The sequence below is a fragment of the Anas acuta genome, chromosome Z, assembly GCF_963932015.1.
Source record: "Anas acuta chromosome Z, bAnaAcu1.1, whole genome shotgun sequence".
In the NCBI taxonomy this organism is placed as follows: Eukaryota; Metazoa; Chordata; class Aves; order Anseriformes; family Anatidae; genus Anas; species Anas acuta.
Genome location: NC_089017.1, coordinates 5973382 through 5991211, shown reverse-complemented (window position 1 = coordinate 5991211; position 17830 = coordinate 5973382). Strand labels below are relative to the sequence as shown.

Below are 17830 nucleotides of genomic sequence, written 5' to 3'. Positions count from 1 at the left end.
TTCTCTTTCTTTCCCTCTCCCCGTGCCCCCAGTTCCCTGTGGCAGGTTCGCAGCGGGGCCGTCCCAGCCATGATCGAGGTGGTGGCCAAGCTGGGCCGCGGGCCCGTGTTCCTAGCCGGGGAGATGCTGGAGTGCGTGATCACCTTCACCAACCCGCTGTCGGCGGCCTCCACCTCTGCCAGCAGGTATGGCCAGCGGCACCGGGCCCTGCTCCACGCTCAGCCCTACAGAGGCAGCACCAGCACAGAGCTGATGGGGGTACCCGGTGGGGCTGTGGGGCTGCGGTGCCAGCTCAGCCACCGGTCACTTCCCCACCCAAGGTGCTCCCTAATGGTGCTTCGTGCCATCTCCATTTCAGGGCGGAAACTGAGGTAATAGTTCTGGTTTTCTGCCCCCAAGGGAGAGACTGGAAAAAAAAAAGTATGCAGGCAGAGGCACTGGGAGAGGTGCGTTTAAGTGCCCCTCAAGTGGCAGCAGAATTGCTGGCAGAAAATGAAGCCGAACTGGCTATCGAGGTGGGATATCTAGTTACACCAGAGTGAGTCTCTCGGGGCAACAAGCAGCAGCGTCATCATTTCCTACGTCCGTGGAGGGAGCTGTGTGTGGCAGCGAGCTGATGGGGCAGCGTCATCCCCGCTTCCAGAGCTGGCAGTAGCCAAAGGGGCAAACAATGCCCGGAGGGAGGAAGAGGCTGACTTCCGTGGTAGCCTTTTCTGTGGCCCAACCTTTTCTGTGGCCCAGCCTTCGGGCACTCCCCTCTCCTTGACTCAGCTGTGCCCAGAGCAGGCGCTGAGCAAAGGTGACGAGATAAGGAGCTTCCTACCTTGGCTCACAGGCGTGACTCACCCGCAGCCTCCGTGTCAGCAGTGTGTGGCCTTGTCTGATGTTCCAGGGGTGGAGGTGGTTTTCCTGCCCTGTGTCCTTCCTTCCCGGGAAGTGTTGATGTCCTGCCCGGTCAGGTTCAGCACCTTTGCATCACCACTATGACTGTCCGAGGTGGCTGCTTTGATGGAACCGCTTCCCGGGCTCGCAGTCTCAGCAAAGCAGCCTGCTGCATTGTCACCGGAGGACTCTTTTAAATCGTCTTCCTTAACTTTCCATCGCCTTTTCCATGTTTCTCTTGCCTGCTGAGCTAAACATTCAAATTCAGCCATGCCACAAAGCATCTAGCTTTCCAGAGCTTTGCCTTGTGGGGAGGTGGTGTTATTCTCCCCACTTCTGGGAGCATGGCACGTCAGGGAGTTGCTGGCTGTGCTCAGAGGGGAGTTGCCCCTGTTCTTCTGAAACATGTGGCACCGCACAGGTAGATGGTGGGGCAGTTTTGGAGGTTCACAGCCCGGTTTTGGAAGGTTTATTTGGGAACCTCAGGGCTGTCGTGGTGCCTAGAAAACCGCCTCTTGAAAAAAAGAAAGTTTTCAAACTTAAAAAAAAAGCGAGCTACTGACAGTTGGCTAGGTCACAGGAACAGCTAATGGGCTGGTGGTTAAAAGCTGAAGCTGCAGGTCGTGTAAGGGCAGCGGCCAGCACAGCGCAGCGTGGCTGTGACACAGCTAGACCTGTCAGGGAAGAGAAGCTTCCAGCGCCAGCACGTGGGGCTGTGCAGATGCAAGAACTGCAGCGTGTGTTTCAAGCACGGGAACGGGAGTCAAGGGCAGTGAGTACTGGCAGAGAGTGAGCTGGGTTTTGGTATATGAGGCGCTCAAGAAGCGGAGCTGCCCTGCCCCAAACCATGCAGTGTGGCTGGCGTGGGCTTCAGAAGGAGCTGCAGGGAGAAGGGAGAGGTGGACTCAGCCCCAGAGCAGGATCCCTGTGTGTCCTGGCAGCTGGACGAGGTCTGCTGGTAGGAAGGCACACACAAATTGTGTTTGTCCGTCTGGGTAAAGAATTAAAACAATTCAGCAGTATTTCATCAGGCAATGCTGAGAATAAATGGAAAATATGCAAAGTGCCGTGTTTGAAGGTGCTGTAATTGTGGTAAGCTGACATAAAATTGTTAAACATTGTCAGGGCACTCCCTGCTTCCATGCAGCAGACACCTCGTGGAAGAAAACCTTAGGAAAAGGTTAGGAAAAGGAAGAAAACCTTATGAAAGCTGTGCTGGTGCTTTTGGAGGCACAGAGTAGCAACTTTTAGGGCCGGAGGTGTCTGGGCAGAGCATCCAGCGTGTGCTCAGGGGGCAGCCAGGGCACACATGAGATCAAGTGGCGCATAATTAGCTGCAGTGAGTGCAGCAAGGTCTTTCCCTGGTTCGTCTGCACGTTCAACTGGTCTGATTAGTCACACCAAGGGATTCCCGTGTGCCACAAAAGATCCCCGTAGCGCCTGAGGTTCTGGTGTCAGTGCTTGCTAATGGGATTGTGATGCTGGATAACACCAGGGGCGCCGGACACCGGCTGCATTCACAAGTCTGCCATTGTTCCTGCAAGTCTGAAAGAACAGATACGGGGTTGGGAGCCTGGAAGATTTGTGCAGAGCTGTGGGAATTGCCCATGGGGTGACCCGCAGAGGGGTCCTGAGGGGGTTGGAGGGATCCTGGAGGGGCTTGGGGTCAGTGCCCAGCTCAGGATTGCCCTGAAGGTGTGTTTGGAGGGGGGGCTGTGGGGATGGCTTCAGCAGCAGTAAAGCAGGGCCCGCTTCGTTCCCAAAAAGCAGTCACGCATGGAGAGGGGCCGGAAAAGCTGCTGTCCTCCAGCCCGTGCTAGCTGCCACCCAGGTGGAAGCACAGAGTGATTTTTGCTTTCCTTTGCCCTCAGCGAGATGCTGGCGTGGGCCAGCGCCCAGATCCACTGCCAGTTTCATGCCAGCGAGAACCGGGTGGCGCTTCCCCCCTCTGACGGCAGCAAGCACGACGTGCAGGCCGAGAACGAGACGGTTTTCGTCCCCAACAGAGGTGAGCGCTCCCCGTTTTTTGGTCAGGGAAGCCGAGCAGGGGTCGAGCAGGCCATGAGGTGTGTGCCCGAGCCCCTGCTGGCTTCCTGCTGCAACTCCTTGCTGCGTGGCCACCGCAGGACCTCATTAATGCTGAGATCACAGCGGCGCTAGCTTGGAGCAAAACGGGAGGGTTGTCGGTCCAGCTGTTCTGGGAATGTCTCATGGTCTGAGCAGGACGTGAGATATTTCCTCCTCGGCCCCTTCTCTTCCCCATTCCTCCCTGTGAGGGTGAGGCACGGCTGGCCCCGGGCGCAGCGAGTGCCCCCCTCAGCCCGCAGCCCCTCAGGGGCTGTCCAGGGGCAGCGCTCACGTGAGGTTTTGTCTCTTCTAGGAGAGCGGGGCCAGTGCATCCTGTCCACTCCACCCAAAATCCTGTTCTGTGACCTGCGGCTGGATCCCGGGGAGTCCAAGTCCTGTGAGTCCTGTCTGCTGCTCCCCCTCTTGCAGGGTTCACATTTGGGGGGACCCCTGCGCTCAGAGTGCTGCCAGCAGCCGGCCCTGCTGCTCGCAGGAGGCGAGGGGTGTGAAGTGAGTGCTAAGGAACACAGCCAGAATCTGTTCTCCACGCACTGCAAGGTGTCCCTCAGCTCTGCCCCTGGCCCGTGTCCTTTGGCACAGCTCCGTGGTGTGGCTGCAAGGCATGAAGTGTTCCGAAATACCTGTCTGCAGCTGCACGCGCCTGCCTTCCCCTGCCTTTATTTCTTCAGATGCACTGGAGCATGCTTGGAGTTGAGGCTGGCACCCTCTGCAGGCGTGTGCTTCCTCCTCAGGCCGGGGATGTCCTGGGGATTGCTGTCGTCAGCCTGCTCTGGTTTCCCTGTCCTTTCTGCCAGGAGAGTGAGCACTTCTCATCGTCCCTGGCTCGCAGCTCTCTGTGCCTCCCAGCCTCTCAGTGTTCTTCCAGTGGGCCCCCTTTAAGCTCTCCTTCATCGCTGCTTTCCCTTTTTCGCCTTGGAGAGCTTTTTACCCTTTTTGGAGGAAATCTGAGGGAGCTGATTTCCCTGCTTCCAGGGAATGTTTTGCACCAGGGGCTTCTACCTGACCAGGCAGCTGTGACAACACAAGCATGCGCTGTCGCCCCTGGGCTGGTGGCCGCTGACCCAGCCTGTCCCCTTGTGCCAGATCTCTGCATTGCAGCCTGGCGTCAGGCTCTGCAGGCTGCACGTGGGCTCATTCCTCGGGATGTCCCAGCGGGGATCCACCCAAAACGGGCAATGGACACCTCTCAGGTCAGAGAGTGAGGAAGCCTCAGGTGGAAGGGGCTCTGCTGGAGCGTCCAGCAGAGCTGTGAGTGAGAGCACAGAGCCGTGGGCTGTGTGACATGCTGGTTTTCACCAGCCCAGGTAGCTGGGACAGATCAAGGGGACTTCCTCACGTGGTGGCACGGCAGGAGGAAGGTTTGTCATGTGTGGTGCCGCAGTGTGTGACCCCAAAAACCCTCTGCATGGCCAGGCTGTGCCGAGCTGCTCACACCAGTCCCACCGTGTGGTGCTGCTCCCCTCGCACGAGGCCGCAGCTGGCACGCTTGCGGGCCGCTGCTGGGGGCTGCTGCCAGCTCCGTGGAGGCAGAGTTAAGGCTGCGTGGGTGTGTGTCTTAATTCTTCATTTCCTGTTTTTCTGAAGTTTGGGGTTTTGCTGCACGGTTTGGAAAAGCAGAAAGAAGTCAAGAGATCTGAATTCTGCTTCGGCAAAGTACCGTGCTATTAAACCGTGGCAGGAGTTGGCACTTGGGGCTGAGGTTGTGTGAGGCTGTCGCTCAACAGAAGGCCTTGTTTTGGGTTGCTTATGAGCTCCTTCCCCACTGTCTTCCCCGTGTTATGGTACCTGTATGTTGAAGGTGACTCACCTCCCGTCCACTTGACACACTGCCCGGACTGAGCTCTTTAAATTTGTCACCATAAAACATTTTTTTCAAGCCCTCGAGTCATTTCTGTGGCTGTTTCTGCCTCCCCTCTGGTGTTGCAATGCCTCCAAATACTTGGTGGGGAGGGGAGGAAATGGAGGCAGCCCCAACACAAGCCAGAGGGTACGGGGGAGGGTCGGGAAGCATCCAAAGTGCCAGGAATGCGCTTCCTCCCTCCTGGGGCCTGCGGGGAGGCTGGCCTTCCAGAGGCTTCCTGAGACTCTGCATTCCTGTGCCAGGCAGCAGGCACCACGTGTTGCCCATCTTCCTCCCAAAATGCCCCAAAACGCAGTGATGTCTGCTCGGGTTGTCCTCGCTGGGCATGGAGACCCTCGTGGGCACTTCTGCTGAACCTGCTGCAGGGATGGCAGCGGTCTGCAGCAGCACTCCTGGGCCCTCCTGGGAAATTCCTGGTTTTCCTCTCTGTCGGGGCGGTTCTCAGCTTTATCAGCACCTCATTCCAGCCTTTTGTTTGTAGGTGTAAGAGCCTGTGGGCTCTGGTCACCAGCGAGGGCTTTTTTGTCTTTCCAGTCCTCTTTTTTTTAAAAAAAAAAAAAAAAAATCCAGAAGTTATATTTAAAACATAACCCTAGCGTTTGATCTAAGCCTCAGCGTTCAGGACGTGCCAGACTCGGGGAAGGATCTGTGGTTGAGCAGCAGGACGCTGCCCTTCCTCTGGCAGGGCGTATCTGCGTCACGGTGGGCAAGCCAGAGGTGGAGACTTTCCACGGGCCGCTGCTTGCGTCTCTCCCCTTACACAGCCCGCAGCCTGGGGGGGCTGCAGAGTGAATATCAGAAGAGGAATGAGGTATCGATCAGCATCCCTCTGCCTCGGGTGTTATTTGTGCACAAGTGAGGCAGGGCCCCGAGGAAACCGTGACTCGTGACTGCTGCTTGAGAGCGTCGCATTTATGTGGTGCACGAGGCACGTTCAGGTCGAACTCGTGATGAGTAAGCCTCGTTTGTATTCCTGGATTTTACACTTTTCACATTTTTTTGATGCACAACATGTGTATGCTGGAAGCAGTGGATGGTGATGAACATGAGGTGAGGGGTGCCCTTGAGGGGAAGCTGTGGATGCGCTCGCACCACTCGGGAAAGGAAAATTACCAGCACAGGGAGAGAGTGATCCGACAGGGAGCCTGCTTGCCGAGCAATCCTTCTCGTGCTCGTTGCAGACTCGTATTGTGAGACGCTGCCCATAGACGGCCCCCCCTCCTTCCGGGGGCAGTCGGTGAAGTACGTCTACAAGCTGACCATCGGCTGCCAGCGCGTCAACTCCCCCATCAAGCTCCTGCGCGTGCCCTTCCGCGTCCTCGTGCTGCACGGTAAGGCCACACACTGCCCTGCCCTCCCTCGGGCACGCTCTGCAGCCCACCCTGCTGACTCTTCACCTCCTCCCCAGGCCTCAAGGATTACCAGTGCCCGCAGGATGAGGCCGTCGCGCCCTCGAACCCCTTCCTGGAGGAGGAGGAGGGCTTGAAGAAGGACTCCCGCCTGGCAGACCTGGCGACGGACCTGCTCATGGCAGCCACCTCCCGACGCAGCCTGCGTAGGTCGCTTCCCCTGGGCGAAACTGCTGTCCCCACTCAGTGCTTGCTGCAAAAACTCCCTTTTCTGGCAAACCAAGGCTCTGCCTGCGGCTGTGGAGCGGCTCTGTCAGGGCCCGCTTGGCACAGAGTTTGCCACAGGCTCCTCCATGCCCATGTGGTTTGCTGTTGCTCACTGCTGACCTTTCTGAAGGAAACACTGCTTCCAGGGCCTGTCCTTCCTTCCCAAGCAGCCAAGTTGTGTCTGTTGGGCTCTTCGGGTGACCCAGGCTGCTGTGTGGAGCACAGCCTGCTCCTCCTGCAGCTCTGCCCCTTTCTGTTTTCTCCATAGACCTCTACAATATCAGCAGCAGCCGCGGGAAGGTGGGGACCTTCTGCATCTTCAAGACCGTGTATAAGATCGGAGAGGATGTTATCGGGACCTTCAACTTCTCAGGAGACATCCCGTGTCTGCAGGTCAGCACTGGCCTTGGGTTCACCGTGGGGGAGAAGCAGGGCTTTTGGGTAGGCAGGGGGAGAAGGGATTGGGGTGGCACTGAGCTGCTGTGGGGTTTCTGATGAGGTCTCAGTTGGGGAAGGGCCGTGGTTCTCAGCTCACTTGGACAACGGAGGCCCCAAGTGTGTGAGTGTGAGCTCCTGCCTGTTTGCCCCGCAGTTCTCGGTGAGCCTGCAGACAGAAGAGAGCATCCAGGAGGAGTTCCAGCGCCGGCGGGGGCAGCCCGTGTCCTTCAGCACCCACGCCCGCCATCAGGAGGCCTGCCTGCACACAGCCCAGAGCAGCTTCAGCCTGCCCATCCCGCTGAGCTCGACCCCGGGGTTCACCACCAACATCGGTCAGTGCCCTGCTCCTGCTGCCAAACCCTCCGCGGGGCCGCGTGGTGTGGGAGGGAGCCGGCCCTGTGCGAGTGGGAGTTATCTGGCCCCGTGGTGCTGGCTGCTGACCCGCCTCTTGCCCGCAGTGTCCCTGAAGTGGAGGCTGCACTTCGAGTTTGTGACCTCGGGGGAGTCAGCGGGGACCTGCCTCGTCCGTGGGAGCCAGCCGGAGGCCGTCACCTGGACCGGGGTGGAGCAGATCGAGGTGGACACTTTCAGCTGGGACCTGCCCATCAAAGTCCTCCCCACCAACCCCATCCTGGCCTCCTACGTCTCGCAGTTCTCCAGCACCAACTCCATCACCATCTGACGGGGGCAGAGCCGGTAGGACCCTGCCACGCCAGGGTGGGCAGCGGGGTGAATTTGGGCTGTTTTCGCTGCCGTGCCCTGCACCTTCAGCTGGGGAACAGACCCTGTGTGCAGGGCGAGGGCTCACCCAAATGGGATCTGCCTCCTGGGGAGCAGCCCTGCCTGTGCCTTGCCCCCTGAGGGGCTTCCAGGAGAAAAGGGCCCAGCCCAGGGAGCGAAACCTTGCAGGAAGGTCCCTGCGGGACAGCCTGGTGCTGCTGGCTCCTGCTGGGCTCCTGGATGTGGCTGAGTGCTCTGCGTGGAGCCAGGAGGCAGCACCACAGCCATGACCCAGGACTGCGAGGTGCTGAGCGCCCAGGCTGTCCTCTCCCTCTGCTCCTGAGCCCGAAGGCGTCCTGCTGGTCTCGGGATCCTCGGGGGGCTGGAGTGAATGCATGCTGTGTGCTGAGGAGCTGGGACGGAGGTCTCCCTGCTCAACGGCCAGCCCCGCGTTTCTACCAAACCTTCCAAAGAGTTTTCCTCTTTGCATGGAAACCTAATAAACACCCGAACGTGCAAAACCAGCCTGGGACAGAACGTTTTCCTGCGCCCTTCCCGGTGGCAGAAGCAGCGCGAGGTTACCACAGTCACTGTCTGGAGACCTTTTTGTTTAATACTTTTATTGCAAGAACAGAAACATCTACACAAGGCTCTGCACAGCACAGGCATGGCACCAGCCGGGGTGGGCTCTGGGGCAGCCAGCTCCACGGGGCACAGGCAGGTTGCTTCAGCTCCCTGAGCCCTACCAGGGCACCCAAAACCTGCAGCTGGGACAGGGCAGCGGGCACGGGGACGCTGGGCTCCTCCTGGGGACATCTTCCACCAGTTGTCCCCACGTCCCCACTGCCTGCCCAGGGCTGCTGGCTCTGCTGCAGGGCTGCCCGGGGCTGGCGCACGGTGCTGGGGGTCCCTTCTTGTCCTGGGAGCTGCGGGAGCAGGGGCGTTAGTGGTTCCAGAGGTGGGTTTTGTGCCCCTTGTGCTCCGGGATGGAGAAGGGATGGGCCAGGGCACGTGGGTGCTGCTCGAAGGGCCACCCAGTGGGCTCCCAGGGGCTGCCCAGCGAGGGGATGGGGGCTGTGGGGGGATGCGGGGCGATTTGGTCCTGTGGCTCTCTCTTTTTGGGGGCTGTGCCCCAGGAGGACATCCCCTGGGATCTGCTTTCCCACGGGCAGCCTGGCTCAGGGCCCGTCCTCGCTTTTTTTTTTTTTTTTTTTTTTTTTTTTTTGTGAAGGGGCCCCGGCTCGCTTCGGGGAGCTGAAGGCGGAAGCGAAGCCGTACTGTGGCAGCGCTGGGGTGTAAATGTTAGCTCAGGACGATGGTGCACGGACAGTGGTTTCCCTGGAAGGTGGCTGCAGTGGTGTCTCTACGGGACGGGGCAGGTCTGGAGCATGCAGGAGGTGCGCTCTGGAGGAGAAGGGGGGGGATGCTGGCGGCGGGGGTCTCTACCCGCTCAGCCCCGCGCCCAGCACCTTGTTGCTGAGCGGCTCGGGGGTGCCGGCCGAGCCCCACTCGTGCTCCACGCTCTTCACGCAGGGCAGGCTGGGGTTGGCCTTCTGCACCACCGAGATCTGGCAGGTCTGCGTGTCGTAGTGCGCCTCGCACCAGTCGGGGAAGTCGATGGGGTGCTGGGTGCTGCGGGAGAGGGCACAGCAGCACCATCAGCTCCCCCCTGACGCCTGCCAGGGGACTGCCCACACCCTTCCCAGACCCGCTGCTGTGCATTTATTGCCCACAGACCCCTCTGTGACACCCCTCGCCCTGCCACCCCTCACCGGGCCGTGTCTCCCCGCAGCCCCTTGGGGTCTCCACCACGTGTGCCACCCCCACAGCCCGTCCCCAGCGCCCCTCACTCACGTCTCACAGCACCCCACGCCGATGGGGTGCAGGCAGGTGCACAGCAGGCAGTTGGTGCTCAGCCACGACTCCCCGAGGGCGAACTGCTTCCCCTCGTACTCGCAGGGAGCTGTAAAAAGGGAAAGGTGGCAATGAGCTTCAGGGGGGAGCGTGTGGGAGCCCCCTCGGCCTCCCTCCACCCTGAAAGGACACGGGGCAGCCCTCTTCCCTCTGCTGCTGGTCCTGCACGCTCGGCCCCAGCCGGGCCCCTGCCAGGAGCTCTCCGTGGCCCAGCGAGCTGTTTCTCAGCCAGAGCCCTGGGGAGCTGTTCTGTGGTTTATAGGCTGCTCCTTCCAGTCATCACCGGCCCGCGAGCGCGCTCCCCAGCTCGGCACAGCCTGGCAGGCAGGCAGGGCACGGCCCCGTGCCCCAGGGGGAAGACGAGGCCTTGTCCTAGCATCAAGCGTGCCCTCCCGGCTCACCTCCCCGCTTACCTTTAGCCTGGAAGTAGCATTTGGCCTGGGAGCCTGGCAGCTGGAGGAGGAGGGAGAGCAGCAGGCAGAGCCTGCCCCAGGCGCACGCCGGCTTCTGCGCTCTCATGGCCATGGCTGTCGTCGAGCTGGGCTTCCCCGCGGTCCTGCCGAGTTGCCTTTCTTCTCTTTCTCTCTCTCTCCTTTGCTCCTTTCCCTTTTCTCTCTCTCTCTCTCTCTCTCTCTCTGCCTTTTTAATGCTCTTCCCCTGATCCCAACAAGAGATATTTATAAAGTTCAGCTTTACGACCCTGGCCACCAGCTGTGCCCCACTGGAAAAGTTGTAAAACTCATTTCCTGATTTGAAAGGCATGAAAACAAGAGGTAGGATCAAGATTTTTAACAAGCTGTGAAAAGCTGATTCATGCCCTCCAGAAATGTCTCCAGTTGGAAGCCCCTGTGGGTGCAGGGCTCGGCAGCGAGGGGAGATCCGAGGGACCCCAGCGGGGTTGCCTCAGGCAGGGTGACAGAAATCTCCTGACCATGAGGAGAGCTTTGGGCTCCCCATCACGCTGTCACTGCAAGGTCTCCGAGCATCCCATCGGGCAGGGACCGGGGTGGCACAAGCACCACATTAAGCACCAGCAAAAGGGTGCAGAGGTGCCACATGCAGCCCACGGGTGGCTCAAGGGGGAGATTTCCCCCTTCTCCGAGCCCCCAGTGTGGGTTTGTGGCCACAAATGTGCTGAGGGTAAGGGTTTATCCCCTAGGACGAGGACATGTGGTGATTCCCCCCAACACGGGGAGTCCCCAGTGTCCCCAGTGTCCCCAGGGCTCAGCTCGGTGGTTCTGGTGTGAGTGTGGAGCCCCTGGAGCCGAGCAGCCCCCTCCTGCAAAATCAGGGAGGCGACCAGAGGGATGAAACCTGGAGGCACAGGTGGATTTGGGCAACAAGTGGCCAAAGAGAGGAGCTGCTGAGCAAAGAGCTGGTGTGCCCGGGGCAACTCACAGCCCTTGTGACACGTCAGGAGAGCAGGGCTGTGGGCACGGGACAGCCCGCTGGTGGCTGCAGTAGCAGCGGCGTGCGTGGGTCATCCTCCCCGCTGTTAATCTGCCTGGTGCTGAGAGTTTGGGATAGGTTTACACCCTGACGCGTGAGGCTCAATATCCCTTCCAGAATTTGTGTTGGCATCCTCTGTTATAGCTGGATATTTTTGTTATCCGCGCGAGTGTCCAATCCCTCCCTGAATCCCGCTACATTTTGGCCTGAGCGCTTTCCTGTGGCAGCCTAATTAAGCAGAGAGTGAAAAAAAAATAATAAATGATAATAATAATAAAAAATGCTTCCTTTTATCCGCTTTGGATTCACCACTTTCGGATTTCCAGGCGCGTCCCGTTGTGGCCGGAGACCCTTTGTCACCTGGTGTCCCTGTCCCCAGATGTCACCCAGAGCTGCCTCAGCAGATGCAGGGAACTGGGACGGGGCTGCCTCCCTCAAAGCACTGCCCTGGCTGAACAAGAGGCAAAAAATCTTGCGTGTCCAAAGAGAATGGGGAAAAAAACCACTGGGGAATAAAAAAAAAACAAAACGGGGAGGCAGAGGGCAGCGCGTGTGGCAGGCTGGGAAAGGCTGGTGATAAATCGGAGCGGCTCGGGGTACCCATGAGTAACCCAAGGGCCGTGGGCTGTGGGCTGGGAGGCTGGAGCGCATCAGAAACAAATGGAAATCGCCCTCTGGAGCAGAGTTGTTACTATATAAGGAGGATAAAAGTCCCCGTCGTCGGGGCGGAAAACGAATATTCCTATTGTGTGTTTGGAAGAAGGAGCCTGGCACGCTCGCAGCCACAATGAACTAATCCATCTTCGTTTCGTCGCCGAGCAGAGAAAACGTTAAACAAAAGCGGTGTTTTTAATTTGGAGGCCCCGGTGGCTTGCCCGGGCTTCCAGGGGGACGCCGAAAATCCGGGGAGAGGGCGGCTGGGGGCCGGCAGCTCAGAGAGCATCGCCTGGAGAAGGACTCAGGGCGCGAGGGCTGCAGGGCTGGCACCGGGGATGCTGTGGATGGAGCATCCCTGCAGCACCGGTGTGCCAGTGGGCAGCCACCAGCCCCGAAACCCCAGGACCCTTGGTGAGGAGCTGCATCCGTGTCTCAGCATCACCCGAGGGCAGCTGGCTGCGTCCCAGGAGGGCACGGTGCCGCCGGGCTCCCCGCAGAGCTGCTGCAGCTCCCGGGGTGCACGGGCGGGCAGGGGGTGCCAGGATGGGGTGGCGATGCTCGCCCTTCCCCCCTGGCCCCGCAGGAGGTGCGTGGGTAATAAAAGCTGATGGACAAGTTGCCATCGGCAGGATCCAGGAGTGTTATAAAACCTGAATCTCCTGAGCCTTCAGCTCAGGCTGCAGCTGCAGAGCAGGAAGCAAACAGGATCCCGGCTGGCATTGTGAAAGCAAACACCATAAATCCAAGGAAGTGCTGCGATTGCTGTTTTAGGCACTGGGGAGCTTGGCTCCTGCTCCCCACAAGCACTTTATTTTCTCTCTAAACAGCAGAAATTAAAAAATGAAATAGAAACAACACGACTTATCGCTGGGCCGAGCTGGGTCAGTGTCAGCCCAGTCCCAGGGCGCGGGGCAGGGTTTCGGGGAGATGCCAGCTCTGGGCTGTGCCCGCTGACCCATTCCCGTGCCTCCAGCACCTAAAGGGGACCCCAGGGCATCAGCAGAGCCCTCTTCTGTGCCACCGAGCTGCTGTCACACTGCTCGGAGCCACCCCATAGTGTAAAAGCAGCTGCAGCTGTGCTCCAGGAAGAGGACAATGCTCACATTTCCTTGCTCGCCCTTGTGCTCCATCTGTCTCCATCATACTCCAATGCTCTCCATCCCCCCTCATCTTGCTCCATCCTTCTCCATCATGCTCCATTCCTTGCCTTCACGCTCCATCCCTCTCCATCCCGCTCCATCCCTCTTCATCATGCAGCATTCCTTTCATTTTCACCCCTCTCCAACACGCTCCATCACTCTCCATCATGGTCTATCCCTCTCCATCCTGCTCCATTCCTCATCCTGATCATCCATCCCTTTCCACCATGCTCCATCCTTCCCCATCACACTCCATCCTTTTCCAGCGTGCTCCATCTCTGACAATGCCCCATCCCTCTCCCTCTCCAGCCCCTAGGGTGCTGAGGGAACTGGTGGTTGTGATTGCTGGGCCACTCTCCATCACCTACCAGTGGTCTTGGAGATGTCCCGGATGACGGGAGATGTGCTGATGTGATGCCCACCTCTAAGAAGGGTCTTAAGGAGGATCTGGGGAACTCCAGGCCAGTCAGCCTGACCTCGGTGCCAGGAAAGGTGATGGAACAGCTCATCCTGAGTGCAATCACACAGCATGTGTGGGACACCTGGGGGATCAGGCCCAGAGAGTGGTGGTGAACAGAGTGACATCCAGCTGGCCACAACAACCCTGTCATCCCCCTGCGCTCTGGTTCCCAGCTGGATGTGGTGATCGTCCCCCTGTACTCGGCTCTGGTGAGGCCGCACCTCGAGTGCTGCGTTCAGCTTTGGGCCCCTCACAACAGGAAAGACCTCGAGGGCCTGGAGCGTGTCCAGAGAAGGGCTGTGAAGCTGGTGAGGGGCCTGGAACACAAGTCCTGTGAGAAGCGGCTGAGGGCACTGGGGTTGTTTGGTCTGGAGAAGAGGAGGCTCGGGGAGACCTCATTGCTCTCTCCAGGTACCTGAAAGAGAGGTGTGGGGCGCTGGGGGTCTGCCTCTTCTCACAGGTAACCAGTGATAGGAATAGAGGGAATGGCCTCAAGTTGCACCAGGGGAGGTTCAGGTTGGGAATTACGAGACATTTCTTAGAGAGAGGCATTAGGCATTGGAATGGGTTGCCCAGGGAGGTGGTGGAGTCACCGTCCCTGGGGGTGCTCAAGGAAAGGCTGAACGTGGTGCTTGGGGACAGGGTTTAGTGGGTGACAGTGGTGGCAGGGTGATGATCCTGGAGGTCTTTGCCAACCTGGAGGTCTTTTCCAACCCTAATGACTCTGTGATCCTCTCCCATGCCCTCCCCAGAGGGGCCCAGCCCTCTGTCTGCTGCCCCACCGTGCCTCCTGCACCCCGGTACCACCTCTCCCAGCAGGGCTCCAGCACCTCCAGCACCTCCTGGGGTGCTCCCAGTGGCACCCGCAGGCGCCCAGCCCTGCCTCGGGCCAGCCTTTGGCACCGGGCGTTACCCCACGTGTCCCCCTCACCCTCGCCGCTGGCACCACTGCCCTCGGCCTCCTCTCACGGGAAACGTGACGGGAGGGCGCGGGGTGTTTAGGAAAACAGGCCTTGGCACCCGGCGGCCATCCCGGGAAAATAAAAACATCCGGGCGGGCAGCGGTGCCGCGAACGCGAGAGACCGGCACTCCATAAATCCCCCGGAGCAGGTGCTTTGTAGTCGGCACAAGGAAATGAGCACATTATTCATCTCAGCTTAAACCCCTAAACGCTTCCTGTCCTGTGAGTCAGAAATAGCCCTGGGAGATCGGTCCCAGGCCCCGCAGGAGCCGCGCTGTCCAAGAAAGTGCCACGAGCCTGCCAGGCCTGGGGCCAAGGCGAGGGCGGGCGCACGTGGCAGGGAAAGTGGTGCTGGGATGGGGGCACCACAGCAGGACCTCTGGGGCTGGTGGCACCAATGGCACTGGTGTCACCAACAAGGCTGGCAGCATCAACAGGGCTGGTGGCACCAATAATGCTGGAAGAACCACTGAGTGTGGTGACACCAACGAGGAGGGTGGCACCACTGAATCTGGTGACACCTCCAAGGCTGATGGCACCAATGAAGCTGGTGGCCCAGTGAACCCTGGTTGGTGGCACCAGTGTGGTTGGTGGCACCGCAGAGGCTGGTGGCTCCAGTGAGGATGGTGGCTTCACATTTAGTGGCACCCCTGCAGCGTGTGGCGCCACTGGGACTGGTGGCTCTAATGAATCCAGTAGTATCATTGAGAGCGGTGGCACTGCTGGGGCTGGTGGCACCAATGGAGCTGGTAGCAATGCTGAATCTGGTGACAGCAGTGAGGCTGGTGGTACCACCAGGGCTGGTGGCACCAATGAGGCTGATGGCACCAAGAATTTGGTGGCGCCACTGCAGCAGATGGCACCGCTGGTGCTGGTGGCACCACCAGTTCAGCAGGGTGCAGGGAAGGAGACACCCACAGGGGACACTGGTGCTTTTCGTGTCCTGGGTGACTCCTGCAGACCTTTGCTGGCCTTTCTCTGGCAGCAGAACCACAGCCCCGCTGCTCCACGCATCCCTTCTCCAGCCACAACCCCCTGCACAACCCCACACCCGTAGGGCCCCTCCTTGGCTCTGGGGCATGGTGGCCCTGAACCGGCCCTGAACCCGAGGAGCAGCAGAGCTGCCGCATTACCCACGTTTTTCCCTTTAAAATATTCACTTCTGCTCCATTTTTTCCGCTGTTGGCACGCCAAACCCAAACACAAACAAGGAGTCCTCTGGGTTACCCTGACAACTGCAGCGCACGAAGCCCATAAACGCAGAGGTCGCCCCGCATGCCGGCACCCGGCCCCGCTGACGCTGCGGCCCGTGACCTCCTGGCCAAAGCCACCACAACCTTCTGGAGATGTTCCTCACCCAGCAGGGACCGGGTGGCCTTTGGAGCAGACGGGGAGCAGATGGTGAACCCAGAGCCGCGTCCCCTCCACCCTCACCACTCTGCATCTCCAGAGGTCCCCGTGCCGCGGCACCACGCGTCCCCGGTGTGGTGGCTCCCGCTGCAGCTCCTCCACCCAGCCCGGTGGAGCTGGAGGTCCTGGAGGCACCCACTGCCGGTGCCTGGCGTGCTCTTCACAGCCACCTCCCAGGGCTGACAGGTTTCTGGCCCCGCTCTCGGTGCAGAGGTGAAGGCGCTTGGCTGGGCTCTGCAGCCCGCCAGCTCCAGGAGGCGGAAAAAACATTTATTTTACTTATTTATTTTTATATATATATTTTTTTTACACTCCAAGGGTGGTGGGGGAAGAGGGGTGACAAGGACAAGCCCTTCCCGTTGGGACACCCGGGGCACACTTTTGGCAGCGTGCCAAATGTTCCCCCGAGGGAACATTTTGGCACAAATTCTCCGGCTCTGGGATGCGAAGCTCTGAGGGGAAGGCGAGGCACAAACACCCCAAAATCCGCCAGGGCACCGTCCCCAGGTGTCCGAGGGGTCTGGCGGGGCTCGGAGCCCACGGGTGACCGGCTCCACGCGGGGGCAGCCGTCCCCTGCTGCCCCTTCGCGCTGTCACCCGTGGGAGCTGCGTGCGCCCTGGGCGCAGGAGCCGGTCCCCGGGCCCCCTCTGGCGGCTCGCAGGCGCCAGCACGGGGGCGCTCCGGGAAGGTGCCGGGAGGGGGGGGGCGGAATTTTTGGCCAGGTTTCGGATGCTCCCGCTCGGGTTTCGCCGCCCCGCGGCTATTTATACCCAGCAACCCAATCCCCCGGCTGGCCGAGGACGTGTCACTCATCGCGGGGACACCTGCGGGGTGGCACCGGCGGGGCGAGCGGGGGTGCCGCGCCCGCAGCTCCGCGCTCCGTTCACCCCCCCTTTTTACCCCAAATCCTGGAGGGGACGGGTCTCACCCCCCCTCCAGGTCCCCCCGCGTGGGGCAGACACGGGTGGGGGGCTGCGCGTGTGTGTGTTTGGGGGGGGACGGGGCTCCCGCTGCCCGCCCGCCCCACGGGACTGCGGGCGAGCCGGGAATGCGAGGAATGTGGGGCGGGCACGCTGCCCCCTGCGGGGGCCCCGCCGCCCCCCCGGCCGCCCCCTGCCCCGCCTGTCCCTTCCCCGCAGCCACCGCTCCCCCCCCCGAGAGCCCCGGTGGGATCCTGAACCCAAATCCACAGGGGGATGTGTCCCCAGGGGGACACACAGATCTGGGCACCCCCACGACCCCCCTCACGCTGAGGACCCCATAACCGGGTCTGGAGACCCCCAGAAGTTGGACATTCCTTCCTCAAAATCCCCTCGTGCTGAAGACCCCCGGAGCTGGGGCAGCTCTTCCCCAACGCCCCCACTCTGGGGACCCCCAGAACTCGGGCATCCCCTCCCCAATCCCTTCGTGCAGGGGACCCCTGGAGCCTGGATACTCCTTCCCCCAGCTCCCCAAATCCCCTCGTGCCGGGGACACTCACAAACTGGACACCCCTTCCCCAAAATCCCTTTGTGCTGGAGACCCCCAGAACTCAGGCACCCCACCCTCAATCCTCCCACACACTGGGGACCCCCAGCACTCGGGCATCCCCTCCCAACTCCTCTCATGCTGAACACCCCCTCCCCAATCCCCCCACGTCGGAGACCCCCAGAGCGTGGACACCCTCTCCCCCAAATCCCCTCTTGCTGGAGCCCCCCGGAGCCTGGACACCCCTTCACCAACACCCCCGATCCGGAGACCCCTGCAACCCGGGCACATCCACGCTGGGGACCCCCAGAGCTTGGGCACCCCCTCCCCAATCCCACCATGTCGGAGACCCCCGGAGCCTGTACACCCCTTCCCCAAAATCCCCTCGTGCTGGAGACCCCCGGATCCCGTACACCCCTTCCCCAAATCCCTTCACGCTGGAGATGTCCGGAGCCGGGGCACCCCCTCCCCAGTCCCCCCACCTTGGAGACCCCCGGATCCTGCACACTCTCTCCCCCAAACCCCTCGTGTTGAAGACCCCCAGAGCCGGTTCCCCCCGTTCCCCAACCCCCTCCCACTGGACACCCCCTCCCCCATCTCCCCTCTCTCTGGACCCCCCGGGAGCCACCACACCCCTTCCCCACCCCCCCCACCCTGCAGCGCGCCCCAACCCCAACCCACCCCCTGCTCCAACCCCACCTCCCCCCAACCCCCGACGGCGGGGCCGCCCCCCCCCCTCTCCCCTCTCTCTCCCCTTTCTCCCCTC

General features: G+C 60.7%; 2 protein-coding genes across 2 annotated transcripts; one reads left to right on the top strand and one right to left on the bottom strand.

Moving 5' to 3' along the window:
• Positions 1-32: 32 nt before the first annotated feature.
• RGP1 (RGP1 homolog, RAB6A GEF complex partner 1) lies at positions 33-8129 on the top strand. Its single transcript, XM_068665991.1, has 8 exons — positions 33-185; positions 2754-2890; positions 3263-3346; positions 6013-6162; positions 6240-6386; positions 6716-6840; positions 7040-7217; positions 7344-8129. The coding sequence occupies exons 1-8, from the start codon at positions 70-72 to the stop codon at positions 7565-7567; spliced, it is 1161 nt and encodes a 386-aa protein (XP_068522092.1). The 5' UTR covers positions 33-69; the 3' UTR covers positions 7568-8129.
• A 918-nt stretch (positions 8130-9047) lies between these two features.
• Positions 9048-10067, bottom strand: MSMP (microseminoprotein, prostate associated). Its single transcript, XM_068666001.1, has 3 exons — positions 9933-10067; positions 9460-9568; positions 9048-9237 (listed from the first exon to the last, which is right to left on the bottom strand). The coding sequence occupies exons 1-3, from the start codon at positions 10042-10044 to the stop codon at positions 9048-9050; spliced, it is 411 nt and encodes a 136-aa protein (XP_068522102.1). The 5' UTR covers positions 10045-10067.
• Between the last annotated feature and the right edge of the window lie 7763 nt (positions 10068-17830).

Excerpts from the sequence above, each read along its gene's own strand:
- RGP1 (XM_068665991.1), top strand. The coding sequence starts at position 70 with ATGATCGAGGTGGTGGCCAAGCTGGGCCGCGGGCCCGTGTTCCTAGCC. Across the intron at positions 3,347-6,012 it reads TCCCGGGGAGTCCAAGTCCT|ACTCGTATTGTGAGACGCTG; the intron begins GTGAGTCCTGTC and ends TGCTCGTTGCAG. Across the intron at positions 6,163-6,239 it reads CCGCGTCCTCGTGCTGCACG|GCCTCAAGGATTACCAGTGC; the intron begins GTAAGGCCACAC and ends CCTCCTCCCCAG.
- MSMP (XM_068666001.1), bottom strand. The coding sequence starts at position 10,044 with ATGGCCATGAGAGCGCAGAAGCCGGCGTGCGCCTGGGGCAGGCTCTGC. Across the intron at positions 9,569-9,932 it reads ATGCTACTTCCAGGCTAAAG|CTCCCTGCGAGTACGAGGGG; the intron begins GTAAGCGGGGAG and ends CCCTTTTTACAG. Across the intron at positions 9,238-9,459 it reads GGCGTGGGGTGCTGTGAGAC|CACCCAGCACCCCATCGACT; the intron begins GTGAGTGAGGGG and ends CCTCTCCCGCAG.